Genomic DNA, 25572 nt, shown 5'->3' with positions numbered 1-25572 from the left:
AAGTAAAAGTGCATGAACTAAATCATGGCTTCCACTTCCACTTGGTCAAGCACAGACGCTGTCTCACTTCACCCAGTTGTCAGTTTCACAGGCTACAGCTAAAAGGTGGGAAATGAATGTAACCTGTACGGGCTGTTTGATGAGAATCATAGTTGGCCGTGCAGTAGGCGAAGCCGTGTTTTCACTGCGCATACCTGTCAACTCATGGTGAAAGGATGCTGTGTTGGACGGGCATGTTTTTTAGTTTTCTTTGCCGACAATCACATCAGCATCAAATATGTTATGTTCAGTAAATCATATATTAATGTTTAATTATATCTCCACCGCTGGGACACCTCTGTCTCACGGAGATTGACGGCGATCTAATTTTGCAGGCTTCCGCAGGTTAACACAATTTGAATGCAGATCTCTCAACGCTGTGTCTCATTCTGGCAAGGTATACTGAAAGATCTGACTGTCTCTGTTTCCTGCTGAGGTCACTGGCATGGAGTCACTGTGTGGGTGTGGGTGTGTGTGTGTGTGTCTGATGGATTGATGGCACCACTACAGAAAGGTCCTGGTCTCCTGAACCCGTCTGGTGAAACTGTGACTGAGCTGAGCAGCAAAAAGGAAGGAAGAGATGCAAGGTGGAGAGACACAGAGAGAGAGAGAGAGAGAGAGAGAGAGAGAGAGAGAGAGAGAGAGAGGGGGGGGGGGAGCGAGAGACGCAGAGAGATGAAGAGAGAAATAGAGGTGAGTGAAGAGATATAGAGATATATAGGCATCGGGAGAATAAGGTAGGAGCAAAAGGGACAGATGGACGGAAAGAGTGAAAGAGAATGCGAAGCTGGCATGGGTAGCCACCTCCACTTGGCTGATATCACCTGTGTTTACTTGAGGACAGCTCTCTCGGAGCAGTGAGGCTCATGGGAGAAGTAAACCACAGACTTGGTCTGCCATGCCGATGACACTGTACCACCTGGCTGCTCTCCCTATTTATCCTTCAATCATCTATCTATCTATCTATCTATCTAGCAACAATCTGTGTATCTGTCTGTCTGTCTGTCTATCTATCTATCTACACATCTGTGTATATATCTATCTATGTATACATCTATACATCTGTGTATCTATCTATACATCCATATATCTATCTACACATCTGTGTATCTATCTATACATACATCTATCTATCGACACATCTGTGTATCTATCTATACATCCATATATCTATCTACACATCTATGTATCTATCTACACATCTGTGTATCTATCTATACATCCATATATCTATCTATAACATCTGTGTATCTATCTATACATCCATATATCTATCTACACATCTGTTTATCTATCTATACATCCATATATTTATCTGCACATCTGCTTATCTATCTATACATCCATATATCTATCTTCACATCTGTGTATCTATCAAAGTTATCTCTCTATCAGTTTTTTTTGTCTGTCTATCTCCCTCTCCAACTACCTCTGCTGATCTGTTTTTCTCTCACTCTCCTATTCCTCCTCTCTCTCTCTCTTTCTCTCTCTCTCTCTCTCTCTCTCTCTCTCTCATTCTGTCCCTCCCTCTCTTTCCTCATTAAGACAATGGAAAGCACCTCGGGCAGCCCAGCAACACAGTAAAGGGAATTCAGGGTAATGATGTGCTTATGATGGCTTCTATATTTGTTTCTCTGTAAACTAATGAACAGTGGGTAAAATCTGAGCAGAACATACTCCTTGATCTGTGTCCTTGGCACCACAGGTTGAATTGTCTGAGCCTTGTCTGGAAATGCAGTACAAATCCTGGTAAAGAAATGTTTATGGTATATAAATGAATGCAGGTATTTGGCATTTGCCATTAAATCACATGCTGAAATTGTTTTTTTTACACAGCAATAACCCACTATTTCAATTCAGTCCCAAATGGCAACCTGTTCTCTATATAGTGCGCAACTTTTCAACTGGGCTGTGGTCAGCAGTAGCTCATATCTAGTGCCATTTTGGGACTAAGTGGTACTGGTCTCTATTGCACAGCCTTTCAGAGGGGCCCCAGCCTCGGTTCAACCCAGAGTATTTTGAAGGGGTATCAGTTCTCCGTGAAATCTTAACCGCTAGGACTTCCTGTCTGGGTCTGCCTACGTCCACCTCTTGCCGTGGCACCACAACTCCGAACCGTGTGCAAGGGGTGTCTTGATCTCAGATGCTGTTTTTCCTTTTCCATTTCCCTTCTCAGGAGGCAGTGAGAATTAAGCAAGCCACAAGGGCATCTGCATGGGCCCTCTCTCCCTAACTTTCTCTCCTTACCCCTGTTCTTTCTCCCCACAGCCCCTTCCTCCCCCTCTCTTTCTCTCTACCCCCATCTCTCTCCCTAATTCTCTTCCCCCTTCATCCTCTCTCTGTTCTCCCTCCCTCTTCCTCGCTCTCTCTATTCCACCCCTCCATCTCACTCCCCTGCTCTCTCTGACCCAGGTTCTATCTCTCTTCCTACTTCCTGTCTCCCTCGGCCTCTCTCTGCCAGGGTTCTGAAGTGAGTGGGTGAGTGAGGACTCAGTGTTCTGTATCCGCCCTGTTGATGAGATGCTGGCCGTGTTCCTGTCTGTCTGGACAGTGACTCCACATGGCTGACTTTAGCCTTGCTCTCATTGGATCTCCTCTTGCATGAGTTCTTCTCACATTTGGAAAACAAAAAAACAAAACAAAAACGTCTGCCTAGTCTTCCTCTTAAACACACAGTGGCTCTGTTCGTCTCTGTGAGGGCATGAAGGTGAATGAGGTTGCGTTCCCCTGCACAGATTATACAACGTCTGAATAGGTATTTTAGGTGTCATTTAGCCACATCACATGCAAGCAATAGCAACCTTTCAGTTGATGGTGAAGCCGATGACATGGCAGACAGCCATTGGTGGATAAATTCGATGTCTGAGCTGAGGAACATGACCTAACTCAAATCACATCTATTTGGTCATTATAGAAAAAAAAAATATGGTATAGTAATTTCCCATTTTGAAATGTGGTGGAATATATGTGCTCAGGTATAAAATTGCCTTCATTCGGCCCTCGTTTTCAAATGGCTTCCCTTGAGCTTCAGGGTGAGAAAGTATTGTAGAAATGGTACCCTGAGCAGTTCTTCCAGACAAAAGTTTTCACTTTGTAGTTCCAGTCAGAGAATTTCATTTACGGAACTGCATGGATGAAGCAAACACTAAAATTGAAAACTGCCCATTTATGAATCAAATTTGTTCCGCGTATACATTTCCAGCAGGCAGGAAATGCACTCGAAATGTTTAGATTTTGGAACCACTGAAAATCTTGCCCCAATGTTCTAATGGCATTCCAAATGCCCTGTCTATTGTTCTAAATTTAGCATTACGATGGCAATTTTCAAGGAAAGGCTTGACTTTTTTATCAGTTCCATTCCTATAATCACCGTGTTTATAGTATCATTACAGTTAAACTGCAGAAAAACACACTGAAAGCCTCCTGTACTGTATGTGTATTCAGAGATTCTGTGTATTGCAGGGGCCGTATCCACCTTGCCTGTCCAACTTTCGCAACGGAGCCAGTTTTCAGCTTCCCACTCAAGTTTCACTCTTGGTAACTTTTCCTTCCCTTTGTCCTCCATAGGTTTGTCTCAGTTTGCTCCTGTGGCGACTGGGATGCCTAATAGCTTGTCTCAGGCTGCTGTCAGTGCTAAGGTCCTGTCTCTCAGGCCAATAGGCAGACGCTGTGTAAAAGACAACCTGCCCCAAGCTCTCATTATGTTTCAGTCCGCTCCAGAATCCTCCTCCTTGAGAAGCCATAATTGTTCCTAATCCTTCAATGTAGTTGTCCTCGCCCAACACAAGACGGATGTTGACCCCACCGCGAAAGCACAACCAAAGTGTTTAAAAGGAAGACAGACGACTCATTTCCAGGTTATCGGTTGGCACATCCTTTTCAAGCCGACACATCTAAAGAGGCAATGATTAACAACACGAAGAGGTTCTCCTCATGGCTTACATCTGACATTCTGTTTCGTGGCTAGGTGAGAACACCCCCCCCCCCCCCCCCCACACACACACACACACACTCAAATACACACAATCACAAAGAGAATGGTGATCAATACACACAGGCAGTGTTTAGCTATCCAGGTGTTGGCCAGCCGAGTCAAAGGGGTCCTGCCTGCTGATATCTCTGCCGAGTCATTTCCCATGGCTGAGATTATGTTTAATTCCATGTTACCTCTTGTACTTCTTACGTTTTGCTCTGGATTTAAGGCTGAGTTACAATTAGCGCTTTCTTTTGTAAAAAAAGAAATAAAAGTCACCACGGAGGCATCATTTGTCCCAACTGAGCGGCAGTTGGATTTCTTTACTCATCTAATTATTTGAATAAATGCTAACCGAGCGTGGGCGTGTGGTTCAGAAAGACCTTTTATGTATCTGAGTGAAAATGCGGCTCACGTTTTGCTGCACAGGCTGTAGTTTCAATTGGATAAGGAAGCTAAATGAGGGGTATGGATCACTAGTTGCACTGTCCTGATGCTGAAGTCAAGCATACCCATGAGCCTGTAACCATCGTGAAACCACATTTCTTGGGCAAACAGGAAGTGAGAGGGACAGAATAAGGAAATATAAATATATAAGGAAGCACAAAATATCCGCTGATACTATCAGGTAAACGAAACCACATTTTTTGAAACATTATTTTCTCTTAACAAGACATTATTTTTGTGTTTGTTATTTTTTTATGTTCATGCAGTTCGGTCAAACTAATGAGAGCAGATTCATACTTTTACAGTGATAGATAATCTTAAATAACCATTATAACCTGGATGGTTTGAATCCTGAATGCTGTTTGTTTGAAATCCTTGGTATATGGGATTGTATATTTCGGGTGTGACATAACAAACTTTAACTGTTAGTGTTGCGGTTCATAATAACAACAATGCATCTTTGGGGTTTGTGGTCATTTGTCAACTGCTGTGGCCAGGCACCAAGTCAGTACATATAGACAGACAGACAGACAAAAAGATGTATAGACAGAAATTTAGTTGGATGAGTAAATATAGCTAGACACATACTGTACATACACAGTTCAAACAGCAATAAACAGATATGGAAGTAGATCATAAATTACCAATAAAATAGAACACACAAAATGACTGAACACTTGTGTGTTTATAACTGTATTGAATAAGACGAGGTCCCAGGAGTGTGTCCTGAGTGTGAGAGGTATGCATGGTCTGGGGTGGTAGCGAACTGGGAAGTAACAGTCGCATCAACTTATAGTACGTGTGTGAAAGTGTGTGAGTGTGTGGGAGGGAAAGCGTGTGTGTCTATGTCGAGACTTGAGTACACAAAGGAGGACAGATCTGGAGAGCCATTTAGCAGTAACCATTTGACAGTCTTGTCCAAAGGTCTAGTCTTCTGGCTTCAGGATGTCCTGTCAGGTTTCTGACTAGAGGTGGTGTAGAGACCAGGGTTTTTAGAGTGTTTCTCTGAGCTCTACAGGCTACACATCTGAATGGCCTTGCGGTCCAGTCACCACACAACGCCCTCATGCAGCCAGTCAGGATGCTCTCCATGGTGCACCTGTAGGACATCTGGAAGACCTGAGGGTCCAAATCAGGTTGAACCGCCGACAGGGGGAGAGGCCCTGATGTGATTTCTGGACAACTGTCGGGGTGTGTGTGTGTGTGTGGGTGTGTGGACCACATTAGTTTATTGGTAATATGGAAGTGAGTGAAAAGTGTAGGTTACAGACCCACGCTGTAAGGAGTCATTTTGTATGAGGTCACTCACCCCGGGTTTAAATATTCCTATACTATGTGAAGAGTTGGCCAGCATGACCAGATGAAAGACAATACCCTCCGCAATGCCGTCAAGCAGGCAGAGCTGAAACACACATATGGATGAATGCACATACAATGCATTCAAGCGTTGTGTGTATATATACAGAATTAAGGGACCACTGGCCTTTTTCTTTCCTTTCCAAAAGAGGTGAAAAGGGGAGTTTTGAGTGAGGAACAGAAGCGTTCCATTTGCAGTGGTCTCTTAATTTTTTTCCTCACTCAAAACCTTCTTTTTCAACTATTTTGGAAATGAAAGAATAAGGTGCAATGGTCTCTTAATTTCTTCCAGAGATGTATATAATATATATACACACATACACACACACATATATGTATAGTATATATACACACACATATATGTACAGTATATATACAGAAATTCAACACTACTGTTGTTTGATCCTTGGGGTTTAAGGCCGGGTGTTTCTATAAAAGCTCTTTGTGACAACTGCTGTTGTAAAAAGGGCTTTTTAAATAAATCTGATTGATTGATATACACACATACACACACATACATATATGTACAGTATATATATATAAACACATGTTGTACATGCAACAATGTTTGGAAATGTGGACACGTTGAATATTGCAGTCTTAAATATATTTGATTGACATTACATAATAACCCCTATGTAAGAAAGTAGGTCCTACATACTGCAGCTGGTATTCAACTAACAGCAGCACATCAGACATGTCTTGGTTCATGTTTCTGTCTGTTCACAGCCGTTGGAAAGTTTACTTATACACAGCTTACTACTTGTGAGGAGAGTATGGACAGTTATGAAAATTGCATGGTATTGTGTAAGGACGGGGGGGGGGGGGGGGGGGGGGGGGGGGGGGGGGGGGGCAAGCTTCACTGTTTTTATGTTTCAGTCATTAGTCATAGCAAATGACTCATGATAGCAGCATTCAGACTCTTTGCAGATGCTCTTATCCAGAGACTATCTGGGGCCATTATGGTTAACTATTAGATGTTTCACTCTTATTGGCATGGATATTCAAACTAAAAACCTTTTGGTTCCTGGTCAGAGGTCATAACTGCTAGGCTATCTGCCAACCCCTTGACATAAGTTCATCTTATGTTTGCATGACGAATGTAAAAGCAAAATCAGTTTATATGTAAGTGACTTCATCATTAATCCCACCCCCACAACAAAAAGAAACCACAAAAGACGAGAGCACAGTGTGAGCTGCCATTAAGTATGCTACTTATACGAATGCATTCTCACATCTCATATTCCCTATCTGAACTGAGGAGGAAAAAAGAGCAGAAAATGGAAAGCCTGTGGAAAATGTCAGACGAAGTCTGTGATTTCTTAAGCTTAACTTGCTCTCATAACCTAGAAAATCCATATTCAAGCTTCAGTGTGAGCAATTTAAACCATGCAATGAGAAGATTGAATTGTAATCTTTTGTACACTTTGAAAAAACTTTAAAAAGACACTCACAAGCTCTCTCTCTCTCTCTCTCACACTCACTCTCTCTCTCTCACTCACACACACACACACACACACACACACACACACACACACACTGGCAAATATTATTCACAAAAGTACTTCAGACACACACAAACATCACAAAACACACCCACTGTACATTCTTCATAGAATGAAGATCTATGTGGTGAGACGTTTTTGGTAAAAGTTTAAAAATGTGGTTTAAAGGTTTTATTTTCCCCCAAGACTGCTTGTTAAAAAAATATATAAAAAAATAACAGTTGCCTGGAAGTGCTTACAGACTTACAGGTATATTGGCAAAAATCAGTATCTAATAAACAAATGCAATAGTTCTGGAATACATTTAACTTGAAGAATCATCACATTTTTATTCTAATTGAGTGTTGTGGTGCTTAATGCATGCTTGGAATGACTGGCAAGTTGTGAACTTAAAAGGTCAATTGTTTACTTGTGACAATTTACAAGCAAAGATTAATGTAATGTTTGCCATACCTATTTTGTATTGAAACAAGAGTGTTTTATTTTGCAAAATACTTAAATAAGCATTTGTAACATATAGTGTCTTTGCAAATATATATTCAACATTATAATTATTAATTTATATTGTTTACCAAATGAAAAACTGTATCTCAAAACTTTCCTTGTGTCTGTCTGTCAGCAACTTCAGTTTCTTATGCAACTCAGCATGCATTCCATTTCATAATCTATAAACAAAATTAATTTATTAATCAAAATTACTTCCCAAACAAATATGCTCTACTATAAACAAGACTCAAAACATGCTGGAGATTTCAGGTTCTCATGGCATTTAAGGCAATTTGAAAACACACACATTGACTGATCATCTTTATTTTCTATTACCACGAAAAGGCTACAAGGGGTACACAAACATTTATATTTGCATAATATGCTATTATACAATATATTATACAATAAAAATCCTACAATACATAATATTATATTATTGAACTAATGTGCCAGCACGTGGATGGTAAGATTAGATTTGGGGTATCATGGTCTTGTTTTGTTGAAATTATATGTTTTTAACAAATACATTATCTCTAATCATATATAGATGAGTAATGTTCTGGACTTTTTTGGTTGTGATATAAAAAATTTTATGTAATGATTTTATTCTGGTAGTATGCCCACAAGACATGTCAGATTATATACACACACATATATGTATATGTGTGTGTATATATGTATATGTGTGTGTGTATATATATATATATATATATATATATATATATATATATATTATATATATATATATATATATATATATATATATAATATTATATATTAATATTAATAATCAAGATTGACTGAATGTAATTTGTGATCGAATTATATGTAACATACTGCAAATGCGCACTGAGTGACCACATCATTACAGTGATCATATAAGATTAACATTAGATCATTTCTGATATTAAATGGATCAAGTGTTCACTTCTTAGTATTGCATCAAACCCTAGGTTGGGCGGAGGAGCATGGATGCTTCTGTCCCTTTAAGACCGTCGGGTCTGGGGTGGCGCTTTCCTCCGCAAGGGCTTCTTGATATTAATAGTGTTGGTGTCTTGAAACTGACGTAATGCTTGGAGTCTGAGGTCCTGTCAAGCGATAACATTTCTGATAAAGAACTAAGATCACTGCAAACTAACCCTCCTTTTCCATCCAGACTCGGGCGTTTTAAATATTATACACAGTCACCCTGATTCCACTTGCACAGGCGAGATTCGAAATCTTATACCCCCTCTAACAAAAAAAGAAATAATACCCCGAGATCAACAAACAAACAACACAAAGACGGTTCATGGCTTACGCCAAAGCTCCACCATCTTTCAGACTGCAAAGACTATTGCAATTTAATCAACAGGTAAGGAGAAAGCGAATCAATGCACGTTACGAGTACCGAGGCGAACAATTAGATGTGAATTTACAGTAGTTCCAGAATGCTGATCGCTTTTAGCGAATGTTATGTAAGAGCTATGGGATTTCGTGAATCAGTTGTGAGCTACTTTGCTGTGAAAAACAGCAGGGCTTCTCGGATTTCACATGGCATTTAGGATTTGTTGGGTCAAACGCATGAGAAATTTAAATTGGCTACATGCTAGAAGCAGTAGCCTTAATAAAGGGGGTCACGTATTGAGACATGGAGAAATAACATGAGTTCCAGTAGGTTTGTGGCTTACTTTTTTCTTCACATTTTATTGAAAAAAATTGCTTTTAGGGTGTTGTAGTATTCATTTGTATAGGACGCAACGCATTCTGGATAGGTCTTAGTGACATCATGGAGCTATCGTCTTGAGAATATCTGTGACAATATGTCACATTCACTGATAAGATAAGGATTTTATTTGGCGCATCGCGTTTTTTCATTGTTCGTGGACAGAGCGCTTGGTAGACGATATGTTGTCTTACAGTGTAATGTATCGGGTTTCTGAAACTTTGTCTATTTTGAAGTGTATTGTTAAAGTTTAATGATTCATGTCGAGAACTCAATAGCGTTTTCCACTCAACTTATACAACTTTCCGTAACTGTGATGTTCCTCAAAGATAAGAAAAAGCGTAGGCATGGCAACACACTTCGGTCTGGAGAATATTTCAACTAATTACAATGAGGCACACAGCTAAGTTAGTTCAAATGCACAATCAACCAATTTCCCTAGTAACCTATCTTGAATAACTTTTTTAAAGTTAACTATGTGTTCTATGTTGGTTATGGTTGTCATTTTATGTTGAAACTCAATACAACGTGTAACAAAGTAGTTGTTGTGCTGTATAAAGTTATTTTAACTATTACAAACTAAAAAAGTGTGGAAGTGCTGGAAACGCTATTAATTACATTTTTAAAATTCCTCCTAAAATGTCAGTAGCAAGAAACATGAAAAAGGCATGTCTTATAATTTTCTAAACTTCTACCTCATAAAATATGACACAGATGTGCAGTGTGCTTGTGTGTGTGTCTGTGTAACTGGTAGAAAGTTTAGTGTGTGAGTGATGAAGCAGTTCAGCTTGCATGACTCAACTTAGCTTTTCATTATATTATGCAAAAAATCGTATTAAAACCACGTATTTCTGCCTTGTTACATTTCCCTGCTCAATTACTTTTCTCAGGAGGCATGATAGTTCTATCTGCTGTACCTGAACTCTTGGGGCAACTGTTACTTTCAGTGGCAGGTAAAACCTTGTTTTTCCCAGCGTAAAAATGCCAAATGCTTTCAGTGTGTGCATGAGCTTGATTATGTTGGATTTACTATAACCTCCTAAAGATATAGACTTTTCTTCAGCACTCTGTACTCCTAGAAAATATTTATATTCATATTTTAAAAAATTCCAGTTTGTAAGAAAGTACATTTAATTTCCTCTATGACCACAACTCTTAATCTGCAGCTTTTCATCTTCACTTATGTACTGGTTTGTAGTTACATTGTTATGACACAAAATTCCCATGTTGGTTCCAGTAGATGATTCGTATTCATTCCTGTAAACTGTGAAACCAACCAGCCTACACGCCAGGGCGACAGCATGTGTCTGGAAATGATACATCTTTCTATAAAAGCGATTTTCTTTTCAGTGAAAGTTTGTTAATGACGTGGCCAAAGCAAATAAATGCTTTTTGTCATTCGGAGAGGGGACTTGAGTTTAACTAAAAATACAGTCTCAACAAGTTTGAAAAGATGACTTGTAAATTTGTTTTATTGACTTCCCATAGGGCTTTGTCTAAGACCAATTCTTGTTGTTGTGCATATCAATGACAACTTAATAGTGATAACACACGTTCAAAAATGTTATTTTGTACACATGATATGCATCAAAGTTAGCTTTGTTCTCAGTGTAGCCTTGTAACATATGATACTTGAATCACTTTGAAACCTTAATTAATTTGGTTCACACTGTGTTTTGTCAAAATAATCAATTTGATGCAAGCAACCACTCCTAAGACAAATTTTCTAAAACAAATTGAGTTTAGCTTTTAAGTATTTTGAGAGTCATGAAAAAGAAAATTACTTATCATCAGTATTTAGTGCTCCTACACATAGAACATTTCCTTCAAAAGTGAGAGAAAGATCCACATGGTTAGTTTGATAAGAGCTGTTTGAAGTGACTGCTGAATTGTGCTAAGTATATTTGAAATGTAAATGGCTTCACATCTTAGAGTCTTTTGGAGAGGGGGATGCAACGGACCAGCTCTTTTCTAGTTAGAAACTTTACGGCTGACAGATGAATTTGGGTCTTGTCGGTGGGAGAATGCATCGGTGGGGGGGCTTGCATTTGTTATACACGGCTTTAGAGTTTGCACAACTTCTTCTAGGGTGATTTTTTTTAAATCACCGTTAGGACAGCCACTCTGTTTGTGTTCTTTTTTTCTTTGTACCATATTCCCTATGTATGTGCTCCTTCATAATGAATTATTAATGAAAAGGTCAATCTCTTAAGGCCACGTGAAAAAAGTGATGTATAATATAAAAACTGGTGAGGCCTTAAGTTTTAAACGACGTGAAACCTCAACAGAGCAGGTAAAACATTTCCATGACTCCATCAACATTTTTAGACATTACAGGTGGTAATGTAATAAGATACATAAGCCATTTGGGAATTTGAGACAATCTATATGTTTAATAAATTAAAGAAATGTGCTAACATTATATGCATATGTAGATTGATGAAGATCTGTTTTGTCGACTCAGGCATGCTTCATTGTCATTCAGCAACGTTTTGACTTTTTCCGGTGGTGTTTGTATCACTGTGAAAATGTATTGAAACTGAAAATCCCACATACTGTACAACATCTGTTTAGTCATTTTTGACCTGTAACAGTTTGTCTAGCCAAACCCCCTATCAGGGCGCTAACAGAAATAAACAAAGGAAACTTACATTGGCTATGAGTAATTTTAAGTCTTAATTTAGATTTTTATAGCAAAGGCGCTCTTTGCATCACAACTGTCTCTAATGCCTTTTGCAAGTGTCTTCGCACCTTTTCTGTTAGTTTGATACGTGCAACTAGGAGAGGCAGGAAACTTTTGATTTTCTTTAACCATCTGACTAGTTTACTTAGAGTGGTAAACGCCTTAAATTCACCCTGGCAAGCAAGTCGTTTGTTTTCCAGATTTGTGGGGAAATGATTCCAGGGGCTAGAGTAATCTATGTGCTACACAAGCAATAGTTGTTGATTCAGCTACTTTTTCTCTTCTTATTTGTTTTAAAAAGTCCATCCCACTGTCAGGTGCTGATCCAAGACCTGTGACAGTTCATGTATTTTACACAAACGTTGCATTTAACTGAACAAATGTTTTCCATACATTCTGTGCAGCGGTTTAAAAAAAGGATTGAAAGTAGGCCTTGTTCTCGAGGCACGTTTGGCTCGGCGATGTGTTCACCTGTTACAGCAAGTTCGTATTTCGTTGGTTTCCCCGTTGGAAATGGTTTCCAGTGTGTCCCCTTCAGTCGTTGATGGGGTTTGTTTGAACTAGACCGTGAATACAGGCTTGGCTTGAGGTGTGGTAATTACTTACACCTAGACACTTTCCGTTTCACATTAAGAATGAAGCTAGAGTCCTCCTTTTCCGTACCTGATGTGTCTGGTAGGGGTTTAGATTATGAAAGTCTGTCAACTAACAACAATGACAACAATGAGAGCCATCATCAATGATGAATGTTTAACGATGCCACCAGCAAGATTTCATTATATTTGATCTCGCCTTGCGCCACAGGAGTATGTCTGAGCACAACAGTGTAGCATAGTGAGCAAACATTAAGGCAACTTGCCAAAAGGCAGATTACCTGTTTGCCATTTCTAACAATGTAAGGTAAACTCCCAACAGTTTTGGGAGAGTTGAAAATGCCAGCAGGCCTTCCTCCTAGGGGTCTTTTCTGACTAGGGTGTCACTGGATCGAAATGCTGCTCAATTAACGGGAACAAAAATAAACATGATACTGTAGAATTTGACTCATGAACAACTTTCCTTTGAAGTGCATGCAACAAAAAATAGACTAAACAGATTATTTATTTATTACGTTATTTATAATTGTGAAAAACGAACATTATTTTAGGATTAATTGATTGAGCATAGCTTAGAATTATCCTTAGGCTATAGCCATTCAGGCACCCATAATTATTTTGTGATTGGGAAGGAGTATGAATGGCATATTTATTTAATCCATATATTGGTAAGGACACATCTTCTCCACTGACTGTAAACAAACAGGAGTATTACAAATAACGGATGCAGATGAAGTCTACATTTTGATTTAGTTTCACCCTGAATGCGAAATGTTTTGCAAGTAACTGAATGTGATTAGGAGGGCTGACCTTGATTAAGAATATGAAATAACGGTACATTTGCTAGCACTTGGCCTATCAAATATAGATTTTTATAAACTAGGTTTATGTTACTCGTTCGTCAGTATAAATAAGTTGCTCATAATACATAGACCATATGAAGTCATTACGAAATCCACAAAATATGGACCATTTCTGTTTAATAGTTTTGAACATGTTTCATCTTCATATTTTTGGTTTAATATTAATAATAACTATTTGGATTTACAAAATATATTGGCTCTATTATTTTGCATTTAAAGATCAGGAATGTCCCTTTTTTTGCCCGATCACATAAGCCTCTTCTTTTCAACTCCATGAAGTGTGTGTATTTGTCTCTGTGGATTTGTGTGTCTATTTATCTTCTGATTTCCATAGTGCGCTTTGGGCTTGCCAGCGTATAAATTCCCTACCCATCGCCCAGACACAGATACAGCCATTGATTAGTAGCAGAGTCTGCTAAAAACGCGCTCCGTTCCCTCTCCTCTGTTGAACTCTGATGAGTCAGCTTAGCTAGTCTTTATGTTGCGTTAGCTCGCTCTTTTCCTGAATGTCTATCAGTGTGTTCCTTTCTTTTCTCCATATTCTCCCGTGTTTGTTCCTCCTTCTGTCATTGTGGTTAGGTGTTCCTCTCTCAGTCTGTGTGGTCCAGTGTAGCTGGAGTGGGCACTGTCTAAGACAGGTTGGACAGGATGACGCGTGTTGGGGGGTGGGTTGTGGGGGGGGGGGGGGTGAAATTGTGTTCCTCGAGAATGTTTGTTTTCCTGTTTCCAATTTGGTTTGCCAGAGGGCCTGCCGTCCTGTTAGAGCTCCTATTCATTCATGAGGCCGACAGCTTGGCAGATGATGCCCGCTGGATGCTTACAAAACAGGACTGACTTTGATACATAATGGCTTCGTCGTTAATTGTATTTTATTGATTGGTCACGTGGTTCTCCCTACAAATCACATAGCACGCAAAATGTTGGTCAGTGCGGTCTTTTTAAAGTAGATTGGTTTTACATGCTTTTTGTAACTTGTTCCGGCTTCTAGACTTTTGTTTTGAAATAACATTGGATGCATTCGAGCATGTTTGATGTGTTTTTGTGGGAGGCGTGTTTTTTGATACATGCAGACTTAAAAACAGTTTGTGGTGTCATTTTGTGCCTCCTTTTTTACGTTTGCCTTTTTTCTTTTTTCAAACAGCGCGCGGTTGCGGGGAGAAAAACATCCTGAGGTGTGCTCCAGTGAAATCTGTCACCTCCTCTAACTAGACACGTGGAAGAAGTGATCAACCTTCAGAAACCTGAGAAAGACTCAGCTGAAACGGCAACAGTGACAACCAAAGAAAAAGACAATGGAATAAAAGTGTCAGTGGCGTGGACGTGGAATAAAGGATAACTCAGTGTTGAACCAGGGCAAGGTCTCTGGATGTTGTGCCAACTCTGATATCTGGCTCCTTGTGGAATCTGTGCTGATAATGCACTAACCCAATGCACAGCAGAGGTATGTGGCTTGCTGTATTTTTCAAATGCCTCAAAATGCACAGGATAGGTGTAGAAAATGTGCAGGGTGTTTCTACTCAGGTTACTTGAAATCGTGGCAAGTTAGCCCAAAAACCAAAGCAATTAAGGATCTTCGAGCTTTGTTTTTGTAATTGCAAGTCCAAGGCTGGGTTTCTTAAAACATTTTATTTGACTGCAGCTTGATCCTCGTGATAGGGTTGTATTGTTCGGTTTTTAGCGGTTCTGTGTTCTTAGCTGTGGTATTTTCTAGAGTTTTGATCTGTTATATATATATCTGGTATTTAAGATCTTGTACCATCTGTATTTTGAAAGCTTGTTATGTGGAATGTTGTCTATGTTGACTTAATGTTTCGACCGTCAGTCTTTCTCCTTGGGCCACACACATGCTGAAGACCCCCCCCCCATCCTTGTCTATGTGGGTCATCAAATTGTTTTTTGCCTTATTGTTTTATCTTTACAACCTCATCCTTCGCAAACTTTCCAGGAGGCTGTTGAAACAGTTTCATGTAGGCTTCTACTGTGTTTTCAGAGCTTACTCATACCTGAAACGTATTCACACTGAGTGAGAAACAAAGCACTGATTATCTTACAGGCTAGGTAGGAGAAAGTTACTGGCAGTTGAGATAAATAACAGTGTTTAATGTTATCACCAGCTGCAGCAGGACTTAGAACTGCAGTTAATTCCACTTACAGAGGTACAACATTTCAGGATATTTTGCGGTGTAATGTTACTGGCAGTTAATAGCCGGTAGAGCATATAACCGGTACACCCAGCGTACTGTTTTACCTTTCCCATGAACTTGTGGTAAAATAATAAATTATGGAGATGAGCCTAATTAGATGGGAGCCAACACCTGCCATTTTTCTGAACAGGTTAATTTGTCTCTCACATTAAACAGTAGGTCCTTTTCTCTGCACGTCATTTTTCAGTGCCTGAATTGCCATTGGGTGACACAGTTTCATTTCTGGTGAGGATACACCAATAGTGATGATTAACCTAAATGCCTGATAGCTAATGTTTCTATTTTTCTTTTTTTTTTTTGCAAGAAGTATGCAGCCATTTTCTTTTCAAGGTCTTCGGTGTCATTAGAAGTATTATATGCTTTTCGGGGCATTGCAACTACTGTAGATTATGTACAGACTTTAGTCTTAAAAGTAACAATGCAAATGCAACAAGTGTAGAAATCCAATAATCTCATTATGCTTGTAAAGTGACCGCCTTGTTGGAGGTTTGGACTTAAATGCCGTATCTCAAAAAGTGTGCCATAGTTCAAAATCCCCTTCTGTCCGGATATGCATGTTAAACATGAGCTAATTAGCGTCTATTACTCTACTTTTTCCTTGTTAACACTGCACAGAGTGTACGGTCTTTTCCTGACGTTTTTGCTATTTCAGCAGATTTGTATAATGTTTAACACATGCTGTATCTTTTCCATCCAGACCACTCAAAACAGTAAAATCTGTCTGTACTTGAGAAACACTATTACCTCTGTTTCGGAAGCTTGTGCTATAATGCGCTTAGCTCAAAGCTTTCAGCTGGTGCTGGGAGGTGAGGAGTGTGTTTCGTAGAGACAGCCAGGCTATTGTTAACCATCCATGAAACATGCATTCATTTGATCCATGTGTTTTGAGCAGTGATACTCATACTTTGCTCAGAGCTGGCCTAAAGAAGAAAGTACAGAGTAGAATTTGTTATGTATATCTCTGTTTTCTTTATGACGTTACGTTAACTAGGCCTAAACAACTCCGCTGCTAGACGACCCTCGGTAGATGTTTGTGTCACCAGGTGTGGGTCTGGTTAGGATTAGGGGATGTCCTTTAGGCTCATTATGAACTGAGTTCTGAAGTCATAATATATTATAATTTAGTCCATTTAATGACTTAATGTCATGCGTACACACATTTCACGTGCGGGTGGCCCGTGCAATTGAACTCAGTCTTGTTGTCACGAACGCCACGATCTACGTTAGGAGCTACAACTAAGTCAGCACATCTGATTGGTTTCTGAAAGAAGTCCTGTTGCCCTTAGTTTACACAACTACAGGGTTGTAACAACGTTTAAGTGATCAACGTAGAATGTTACAGGAATACTGATTGCTGTTTTAGTGGATCTTTAATTTAACAAATCAACTTCGGCTAAGACTGTAACACATAGGCAAACGTTTCCCATGAAGCCTTTAAATATGTTAGGTCATCAACTTGAGGAATTGAGCTGTCGCTATGATGTTTTGGGCTGTTTTTCCTGAAGGATAACGGGTTGGAGCTAAGTGTCAGCAGAACTAGGCTTATTAAATACAGCCTTGATTTGTGAAACCTAATCCTTGTGAATTTGACATAAAAAAGGTGAGTTGTCGGCGCTTCTCAGTGCTTCTGTAGGAACCAGTCGCAGTGATCTATGATGATTATATAATGCTCATTTAAAAGTTTAAATATATTTTTTTCACACAATGCAAGTTAGCTTGGGTCAACATGTCCATCACTCTCGTTTCAAGGATTAATATACCTTTTTGACCACTTTACACCGGCAACGTGTTTCTCCACAGAACATGATGGAAGTCAGTCGTGTTTAATGGTATAACCTGGTACTGCTTCGATAAGATACTTATCATTACATGGAGCCAGATCATTATCTCTTCCACTGGCCACTAGACTTGAAACTCTGGGCGGCCATCTTTGTCTCTGTCACTACACAGCCGCATCCAACATTACCAACTGAGGTAATTATGAACCGCAGCAATAACACTGACTTGTACCCTGCATGAGGTTGTGGTTGAACGTCGCTCTTCTGAATGTAAAGTGCTATTAGAGTTTTAGAAGGGCACGGTGAACCTGCTCATTAAGGATGTAGAGGTTGAATGCTAGTGGCTGATTACGACGTCCCCTCTCCTTCATTCCCGCTGTACCTTATTGCAATAACCCCTGAACCCCACTGAACTAATCTAATTAGTTTGAGAAAGAGGAAAAAAAAATTATCCCGGATCTTTTGCAGAATGCTAAACAAGGGAGCGATTCATTCTCTTGTGGCGTTGAGAAATAAATGGTTAAGTGTAGGCCTGCCTGTTGTTTTTAGTGGATTGTTTCCGCAAGGCCTGCACCATATGGTGGTGGAAAAAAGGCCCCAAAAAGAGGCAAAAAGAAGGGGGACGGGCAGCACAGTGGAGCTGCGAAAACAAAGCTTCTCGAGTCGAAACCCCTTAAATTAAAGAGTAACGTCAAATGCACCACACACTCGGAGGCTGTTTATTTTTAAAAGCCAAGCTGCATTAATCAACGTCTTTGTCATCCTCTATGGCAGCTTGAATAATGTTTTTTCTTTTTCCTTTTTTTGCGTCTAATTGCAGATACCAAAAAAAAAAAGAAAAAAGAAGCCCGCCTTGACAAAATGGTCCAGACCACATTGTTCACACGTAGGATGGCGTCTGGTCAGGAACAGCTGAGAAATAATATTGAGCTGCTGTTTCCTGAACACCAGACTGTACATTGTTGAGTCATTTGGCAATACCAGGCTACTGGTAGTACTCCGTTTCAGGTTACCAGGTGACAGAGATTGCATTCCTGGTTACAAAATCCTCTTTTACATTCCATGCCTCCAAGATCCGGTTGCCACAGTGTATCACCCCCCGCTGGTCCCTACTCGGTCAAAGGGTCAGTACTAGTCTGATGGGGAAATGTTAATTGTTAAAAACTGACCTGGGGCAGTAAAATGCATGACTGAAAGCAGGTGTCTTCTCTTGCCAAGGCAGTTAGAAACTGTAAATGCTGCCTGTCCTGCTAGGGTTGCTTCCCCAAACAATGCAGCCAACCCCCCCTCAAGCCAACAGGGGAGTCTCCACAGAAAGGCCAATTCACAAATCAAGTTGTTGTCACAACTCGGGGGATAAGGCAATTATTACATTTCTGAATGGGGTACCTGGCTGAAAGTATTCTTTCTTTTGTTAGTCAAAGGTTTCTACTACTAGAGTAATCTCGGCTAACCTATAACGATTTGAATGATCTCACTATGCAAACTTAGGCAAAACAGAAGAAAGGAAATGTATAAAGAGGGTGAACTCTGCCAAAATCCCCTGTCAAAGCAAAAACCATCCCAAAACAAATTCACGCAATCTATGCACAAATGTTAACCATGCACACACTTTCAAGTGGACGTACAATGATTCTTCACACCTGTGGTATTTTGATTTCACCAAAGCAGTGGAACTTAACTTGCTTGTTATCATTACATATATGATTGTTTCATTGATCTACTCTACCTTTCATGTCTAAGATATTAGATTGTCATAATAATAATTATTATTATTATTACTAGAATGATTTATTGCTTTGGTAAAGTGTTATTTATTGAACAATAATAATTTTTAAACTATCATATTTAAAGTTGTGCTGGAAGGGCAGATCCGCTAGTAAAAGCCCCAAAATTCGGGACATCCTTGAGATTATTATAACATTAGTATTTATATCATCCAGCTTGTGCCTTTTACATTGTTGTCATTTAGAAGATGCTCTTATCCAGAGCAACATACACCAAGTGTATTTCACATTTCAAGTGTGCTTGAGTCTGGGGTTTGAACTCTCCTGGTTGTCAGCTGCTTCTATTCTCCTGATGTTGTATCTCGTTTACTGTCCGTCAATGACCACCGATCTGTTTTTCAGGAATACGGTATGTTCACCCTTTTTTTTCCCCCACCGAGAACCGGATGTGGGGAACCCGTTCAGGCATTTGTTTTACTCTTGCTATGTTAGGTTTGCCCTTGACAACGGGAATTTATTTTCGGAGCGTTGTAGAACTCACATGGATATCTCACAGACCCACGTTTGTCTGAATCTCTTAACCACATTGGGTGCCACAGCGTTCCTTCCCAACCAACCTTAGGAAGACACACAGACATGACTAAGCAGAACACGTCAGCCTGTGAATTACAGTAACCCAGGTTGGACGAAGGGAATGGTCCAGTTTGTTCTAATGTCGGCCCACCATCCCGATAACGGGGCTCCAGGGTGGAGCTTCATGGAAATTCTTGGTGGAACGGAACAGTGAGGGCGGCTTCTTGTTTCTGGCGAACGTAGATCGGCGATGCACTGTATGCACCCGCGCAGCGTTCTTCTCCTAATATAGAGAAAAGACCCCTGTGGAAGTTTACTCCTGGGCTCCTGGCAGCGAGGGAGACCGTCCCCTCGTCTCTACAGAGCCCACGGAGGACCTCTCTCTCTCTTCCCTCTCCCGACGTGAACTCTGCTCTGTTCGGCATCGGTTTTCTGTCATGAGAGACATACGTTTGGTAGCTCCCTCTTTATCTGTCCCGCCGCAAGCCCCCCCCCCCCCCTTCCTCCGTGCTGGTACCGTCCCATAACTCTCCAGGCATTCCTGTGGACCAGACAGAGTGTGGGTCTGCAGCCGCTACTCCGGGCCCTCTAAGCACCTATTATGGTCAACGGGCCGGGGTCTCTGTCAGGCACGCCACGTTTTGATTCACCGTCCGGCCCAGATTCCTTCTGCCTGCGGCTCTTTTCACCAGGTTCTTAACGTCCCAGATAGGAGATAAAATATCCATAAACAGCACTTGAAAGAAAATGTAAATGTTTATAGACTTCCTGCAAGACTTATCTGATATTGTTCTTGACGAAAAGTTGCTTTGGCCCAGCCAAAACCCAGCCGAAGCCCCTTTTAGTGCATAGTGCCTGGGCTCTGCCGATCGAGGCTCCGACTGGATGGAAGATTTAAGTGGACAGTTGGCCCTGTAGATGAGGAGCTAGGAACTGACTCCGGCGCTGGAAAGAATTCAGACAATACAAATATCTCCAAGACATTCCCTCTTTCCCGTCAGTCCTCAACCTAATTCAAGCTAGCCTCAGCCCCAGGCAGCCATAAATGACCAACACACTCTCTTATCTCGATAATAGGCTGAGCGAGAGGCTTTGGGAAACATGGTTAACTTCGGGGGTGTGTGTGTGTGTGTGTGTGTGTGCGGGCGGTTGTGCACAAAATGCACACCGTCCAGCCTGGGCGGCCTGGTGATTTGTATCAGGCGGTTTTTACTACGACTTGCTTTTAAAGGAATTTGCTAACAGCAGCGTGTGAATGTAGTGATGGCAGGACGGTGTCAGCGTTTGCTCTTTTCCTCCCAGCGTACAGTTCACAGAGGCCCCGGGCAGACGTGGTCTCAGGCTTTTCCTATTTTCTCCGTCATGTTAAACAAAATAGCCTGGCTACTTTCCTTAATCCTCGCCATTGCCGTTTCACATCCATCTCTCCCTCCCTGGATCTGAACAACACTTGAAGCTGCTCACATTTCCGCATGCAGTTTTGCCGTGCAGTAAATCAGCGTGCTTATTCCCAGTCTTTGACCAGTGGTGCTCCAGCTAACTGCAGCGTGAGGAGGGACTGGGAGGAGGCCAGCTCTTAAGAGCTCGATGTGTGGGTGGCAGGCAGAACACTTTTATGGCGCTGCCGCTCCTCACGTACTGATGAGTCAGTGCATGCCCCTGAGCCTGGAGAGAGGGAGGAGAGAGGGAGAGGGAGGGGAGAGGGAGACTCACTTGGTGTGGAGAGAAAGATACTCACTCTGCCCCCCCCCCCCCCCCCCCCCCCCCCTACACACACAGACAGACAGACAGACCGACGCGCCCTCTTGACTATGCCAGATGAAGGTCGCTACATACTTCACTCGAAAGTGGCGGCGGAGCGGCGTTTTGTCACACACGCAGCTCTACATAATTTCTACGCGATTCAGGTTTGTGATCGGGACCGCGTACGATGTTACCGCGCTCTGTTGGCGTGTGTCAAGGTCATCGGGACTCCGATTGATGAATTCCAAACACCCAGATACCAGTGGGTGTGCAGTGTGAAAGTAAATGAATCAGGTTATGTTGCTGGTCAGGTTATGGCTTTGCAACGTCAGCCCTCAGGTCTCACCAGCTCATCTATTGTGTATGATGGGTTTGCTGGAAACGGGAGTCAGATGTGAGAATAAAGGCTGTCCCTTCCTCTTATTTATCTTCTCTGGGATGGTATGAAGGATTGGGCAGATGCTTTTACAGACTACAGCTGCTGGGTGCTTCTGTATTTGTCTGTGTACTTAGCACAGGCCTGCTTGACCATTATTGACCTACGGTCCTACTATGGTCCCTGATTCCAAGCACTGACGATTGACCAACTAAAAATGGTGTTGCAATTGGACAACCTTTGCGTCTTTTATACGGAGCGTCCAATTGAAACAGTTGTTGCTACTGCCGACGTCAGCTTTGTGCTCGTTAATTATTGAACCCCTTGATTGCATGACCAATGCATAGGTCCCACTTAGCTCGAGCTTGTCATGCTTATGGAGTGTCATTTCCAAATAATAGTAGGCAGTAGGCTTATTGTTCTCTGGTTGTGGCAGTTCTTTGACTTGACTTGACTGAATCCTCTCCAGGCAATGCCTCATTGCGGCAAAGTAATGCTTGGATAAAGGAAATATCTTGATGAACCAGTTCTTTAACCAGCTTTTTGCGGACACAAATGTTATCAACCGAACACCCACACCAGAGGGACTCCGTCCTTACCGGCATTGAGTTCAGTGCCTAACCAGCACCGTGGCCGCCATTTGTATGGATTGAGTGCTGACCGCGGAATCGACTGAAATGTTAGATAATAATTCCCCCAAAAAGAAAACAGTATTTATAAAAACAATTTAAAGGTATGCAAGGGTGTAAGGGAAAAAAATCTGTCCTGTACAAGCTAGGGTTAGTTTATTCAGGGGTGTTGAAGGAGCATGTTGTGTGGAACTATGGGGGCGATGACATCATAACAAGGAAACCCTCCGGAGAGTCGTGGCTTGTGGGAGCACAATCCAGATTCAGTCAGTAGGTGATTGGCTGTTGTTCCAGCTTTATCTGTCCTCCCACCCTGTTCTCCATTCATATCCACTGCTGCAGAGCAAGGTTCCCCTGAGTATGAGCCTATGTGAGAAACACCACCCTTTTACAGATTATCTCCTTGGAAAGTGCCCCCACCCCCACACACACACACACAACCTCCCCCGCCCCCGATAACAGCTTTCTTCATATACTTTAAAGCTCATCTTCATGCTGTATGCTAGCTGTTCCCTGGTTCTCTCCAGACCTTATGCAATATTCATTTAGACACTCATCCATGTAATATATTTGTGTTTTTTCCTCGCTGTGCCTCTCCTTATTTAATTCATCTTCTAGTTTGGAGTTTGATGCGGAGCAGGCTTCGTGACATTTGGGGGTACGAAGATCCATGTTGATGTTATATGGAGTGAGTTATTCTCCGGCCGCTGTCTTAGTGTAACTGATGATTTACAGACCGGCAGGTACAGTTGTGAGAATACTGCTGACAATATGGGTGATATGTCCCTTGACTGTAACATGGACACCTGGCTTTGTATGAAATAGGGGTGCAGGATCTGCTGGTGGGTCAGGTTGTTCTCCCCCAGAAAAGTTTTGGCCTTTTCTTTTTACACTTTTTCTTTAGTTCTGTGATTTACTTTGTAAAGTAGGAATCCATTTTTGCCACAGAGAATTCAACTGTAAGTGTTTTTCTGACTAGATCAGTAGTCTACCCCCAACTTTGATAGATTTACAGGTTTAAAACTAACTAAAGCTAACTTAACTGCTTACTTTTGGAAAAATAACATCCTATTGGCTCCCGGCAGTCCCACCCACAGTGATTGGTTGACTGGACTAACTGTTTAGAGCAGTGTGTTTGAGTTAAATTGAAATAGGTGCCGGTACTTATTTGGCTGCCTCTGGTCTCGTAGCCATCCCAAACTCATGGGTGGACAGCTCCTGCACAGCCCCATCAAAGCCGTTCTTTCTTCTTTCACTCCATTGGTGGAACCAGCTCTCCCCTGAAGCTAAGACAGCAGAGTCCCTGTCTGTTTTTCAAAAACATCTGAAACTCGACTTTTTGAATTATTGACTAGGAACCACGCAGAACCAAACACGATGGAACAAGGAGGGATGCATACTTCTTTTTCTAATAGAACTTGCTAGAAAATGCAAGGATTATTTATTGATTTGCCCATTAAGAATATTCTTTAGAATTTAATGGCTCCTTTTGGAAGCTAAAATTGACCAAATTTCAACTTACCAATTATGTTTAGAAAAATGTTTGGATGTATATCTGCAATTCTTTACATTGTAATGGACAAGACGTTATCTTTAGCAGGCTGTGATATGGTTTTCAGATATTTGAGATACATCAAAGCCAAATCAAACATGTCCAGAAGTAAAATGTTACAATAGCAGTTTTTTGTCGCTCAGAGTATTGTGACAGCCACCCTAACACATTGGACTTGAAAACCCAATATTAATAAAACAGCATTACAGATTTTTTGAAAGGTTATTTTCATTAAGATTGATGTGGTAGTGTATCAGGTGCTTTCCAGCTGCACTGAATCAGCTCCCTCTGGAACTGTTCCCCCTGCTGGTCGGGTGCTAGTCCAAATCTTTTTATTTATTGGGGAAAAATATAGTTTGTTATTTTTACCTTTTTTTACAGGTGAGGATGACTGAGAACAGTGTATGGGAGTTCTGTTATCTGTTTAAAGTTGTAGTGTAAACGAAACACACACTTTGGGACTACGCATGTTGACCTTTTTTATATTGAAACATAACCGTGTATGACTAGAATAATGCATATAGCCTGTTTAAATAAAGAACACGAAAGAACGGTGACCATATAAGCACTTTAAATAAGCTACTTCATAGGCTACGGCTTTTATATAAAATAGAATTGAATAGGTTAGGGTATATTATTAGCTTATTATTCAAAGTATATACATATATAGATAAAGATAAAGTAATTTTGACATGCTGTGGTAAAATTGGGCCCGCTCCTCGCTCGACACTCCGCTCCGCTCACGTACCGCGACCGAAAACCCGCTCTCATTTTTTTACCAATAACCTGGGAGCAATGGGATTAACCTCCTTGCTCAGGCATAGATTGACATTTATTTCACTTTACGGGCTAGGGGATTCAATCTTCCTGTTACTGGCCAGGTGATCTAACCGAGAGGCTCCCCGATGCCGGTTATATCTTCAGGTGCCTAACACAGAAGACACATGCAGATTTATAAGAAGTGCTCACTTACACAAATATCATTGCAACTTGCTGTCCTCTTTCTCAGAACTTCATCTGGGTAACCCCCTAACTAACGTATGTCAAAGCCCCTCCTTGAGGTTCTCCACCAGTAACCTGCCGTCCTCACTGTCCACACTCACCCAAGCAGTGGTGCAGGCTAGTCTTTGTTTTTCACTCAAGTGTGATTTGCATGAATACTTGAAGTCCTGTTACTCTGCATAAAATGGATGTGCCTCAAACAATGGGCGTGAGGAGGATTTGTTGTCGTCTGGTGTCGCAACGACTTGCCATTTTCCTCAGAGAGGAAGCGCGTCTGAGGCTGAGGTTTTACACTCCGTTTCACACAAGCGAACGAACAGACACACACACACACA

At 41.1% G+C, this 25572-nt stretch overlaps 1 protein-coding gene across 3 annotated transcripts in view; it reads left to right on the top strand.

Moving 5' to 3' along the window:
- Positions 1–8869: 8869 nt before the first annotated feature.
- trps1 (trichorhinophalangeal syndrome I) overlaps positions 8870–25572 on the top strand; it is a 118464-nt gene continuing 101761 nt past the window's right edge. Inside the window, exons 1-2 of one of the 3 annotated variants that reach the window (XM_013135602.4) lie at positions 8870–9163; positions 14795–15094. In XM_013135602.4, the coding sequence (XP_012991056.2) occupies positions 15082–15094 (13 nt within the window). In that variant the 5' untranslated portion in view covers positions 8870–9163; positions 14795–15081. Of the gene's footprint in view, positions 9164–9336; positions 9467–14794; positions 15095–25572 lie in introns of those variants that run through there. The other 2 variants (XM_013135604.4, XM_013135603.4) reach the window with 2 other exon arrangements.

This window comes from Esox lucius, chromosome 10, assembly GCF_011004845.1.
Source record: "Esox lucius isolate fEsoLuc1 chromosome 10, fEsoLuc1.pri, whole genome shotgun sequence".
Taxonomy (NCBI): Eukaryota; Metazoa; Chordata; class Actinopteri; order Esociformes; family Esocidae; genus Esox; species Esox lucius.
The sequence above is the reverse complement of the archived record's forward strand: the minus strand, read 5'-3'. Positions and strand labels throughout refer to the sequence as shown.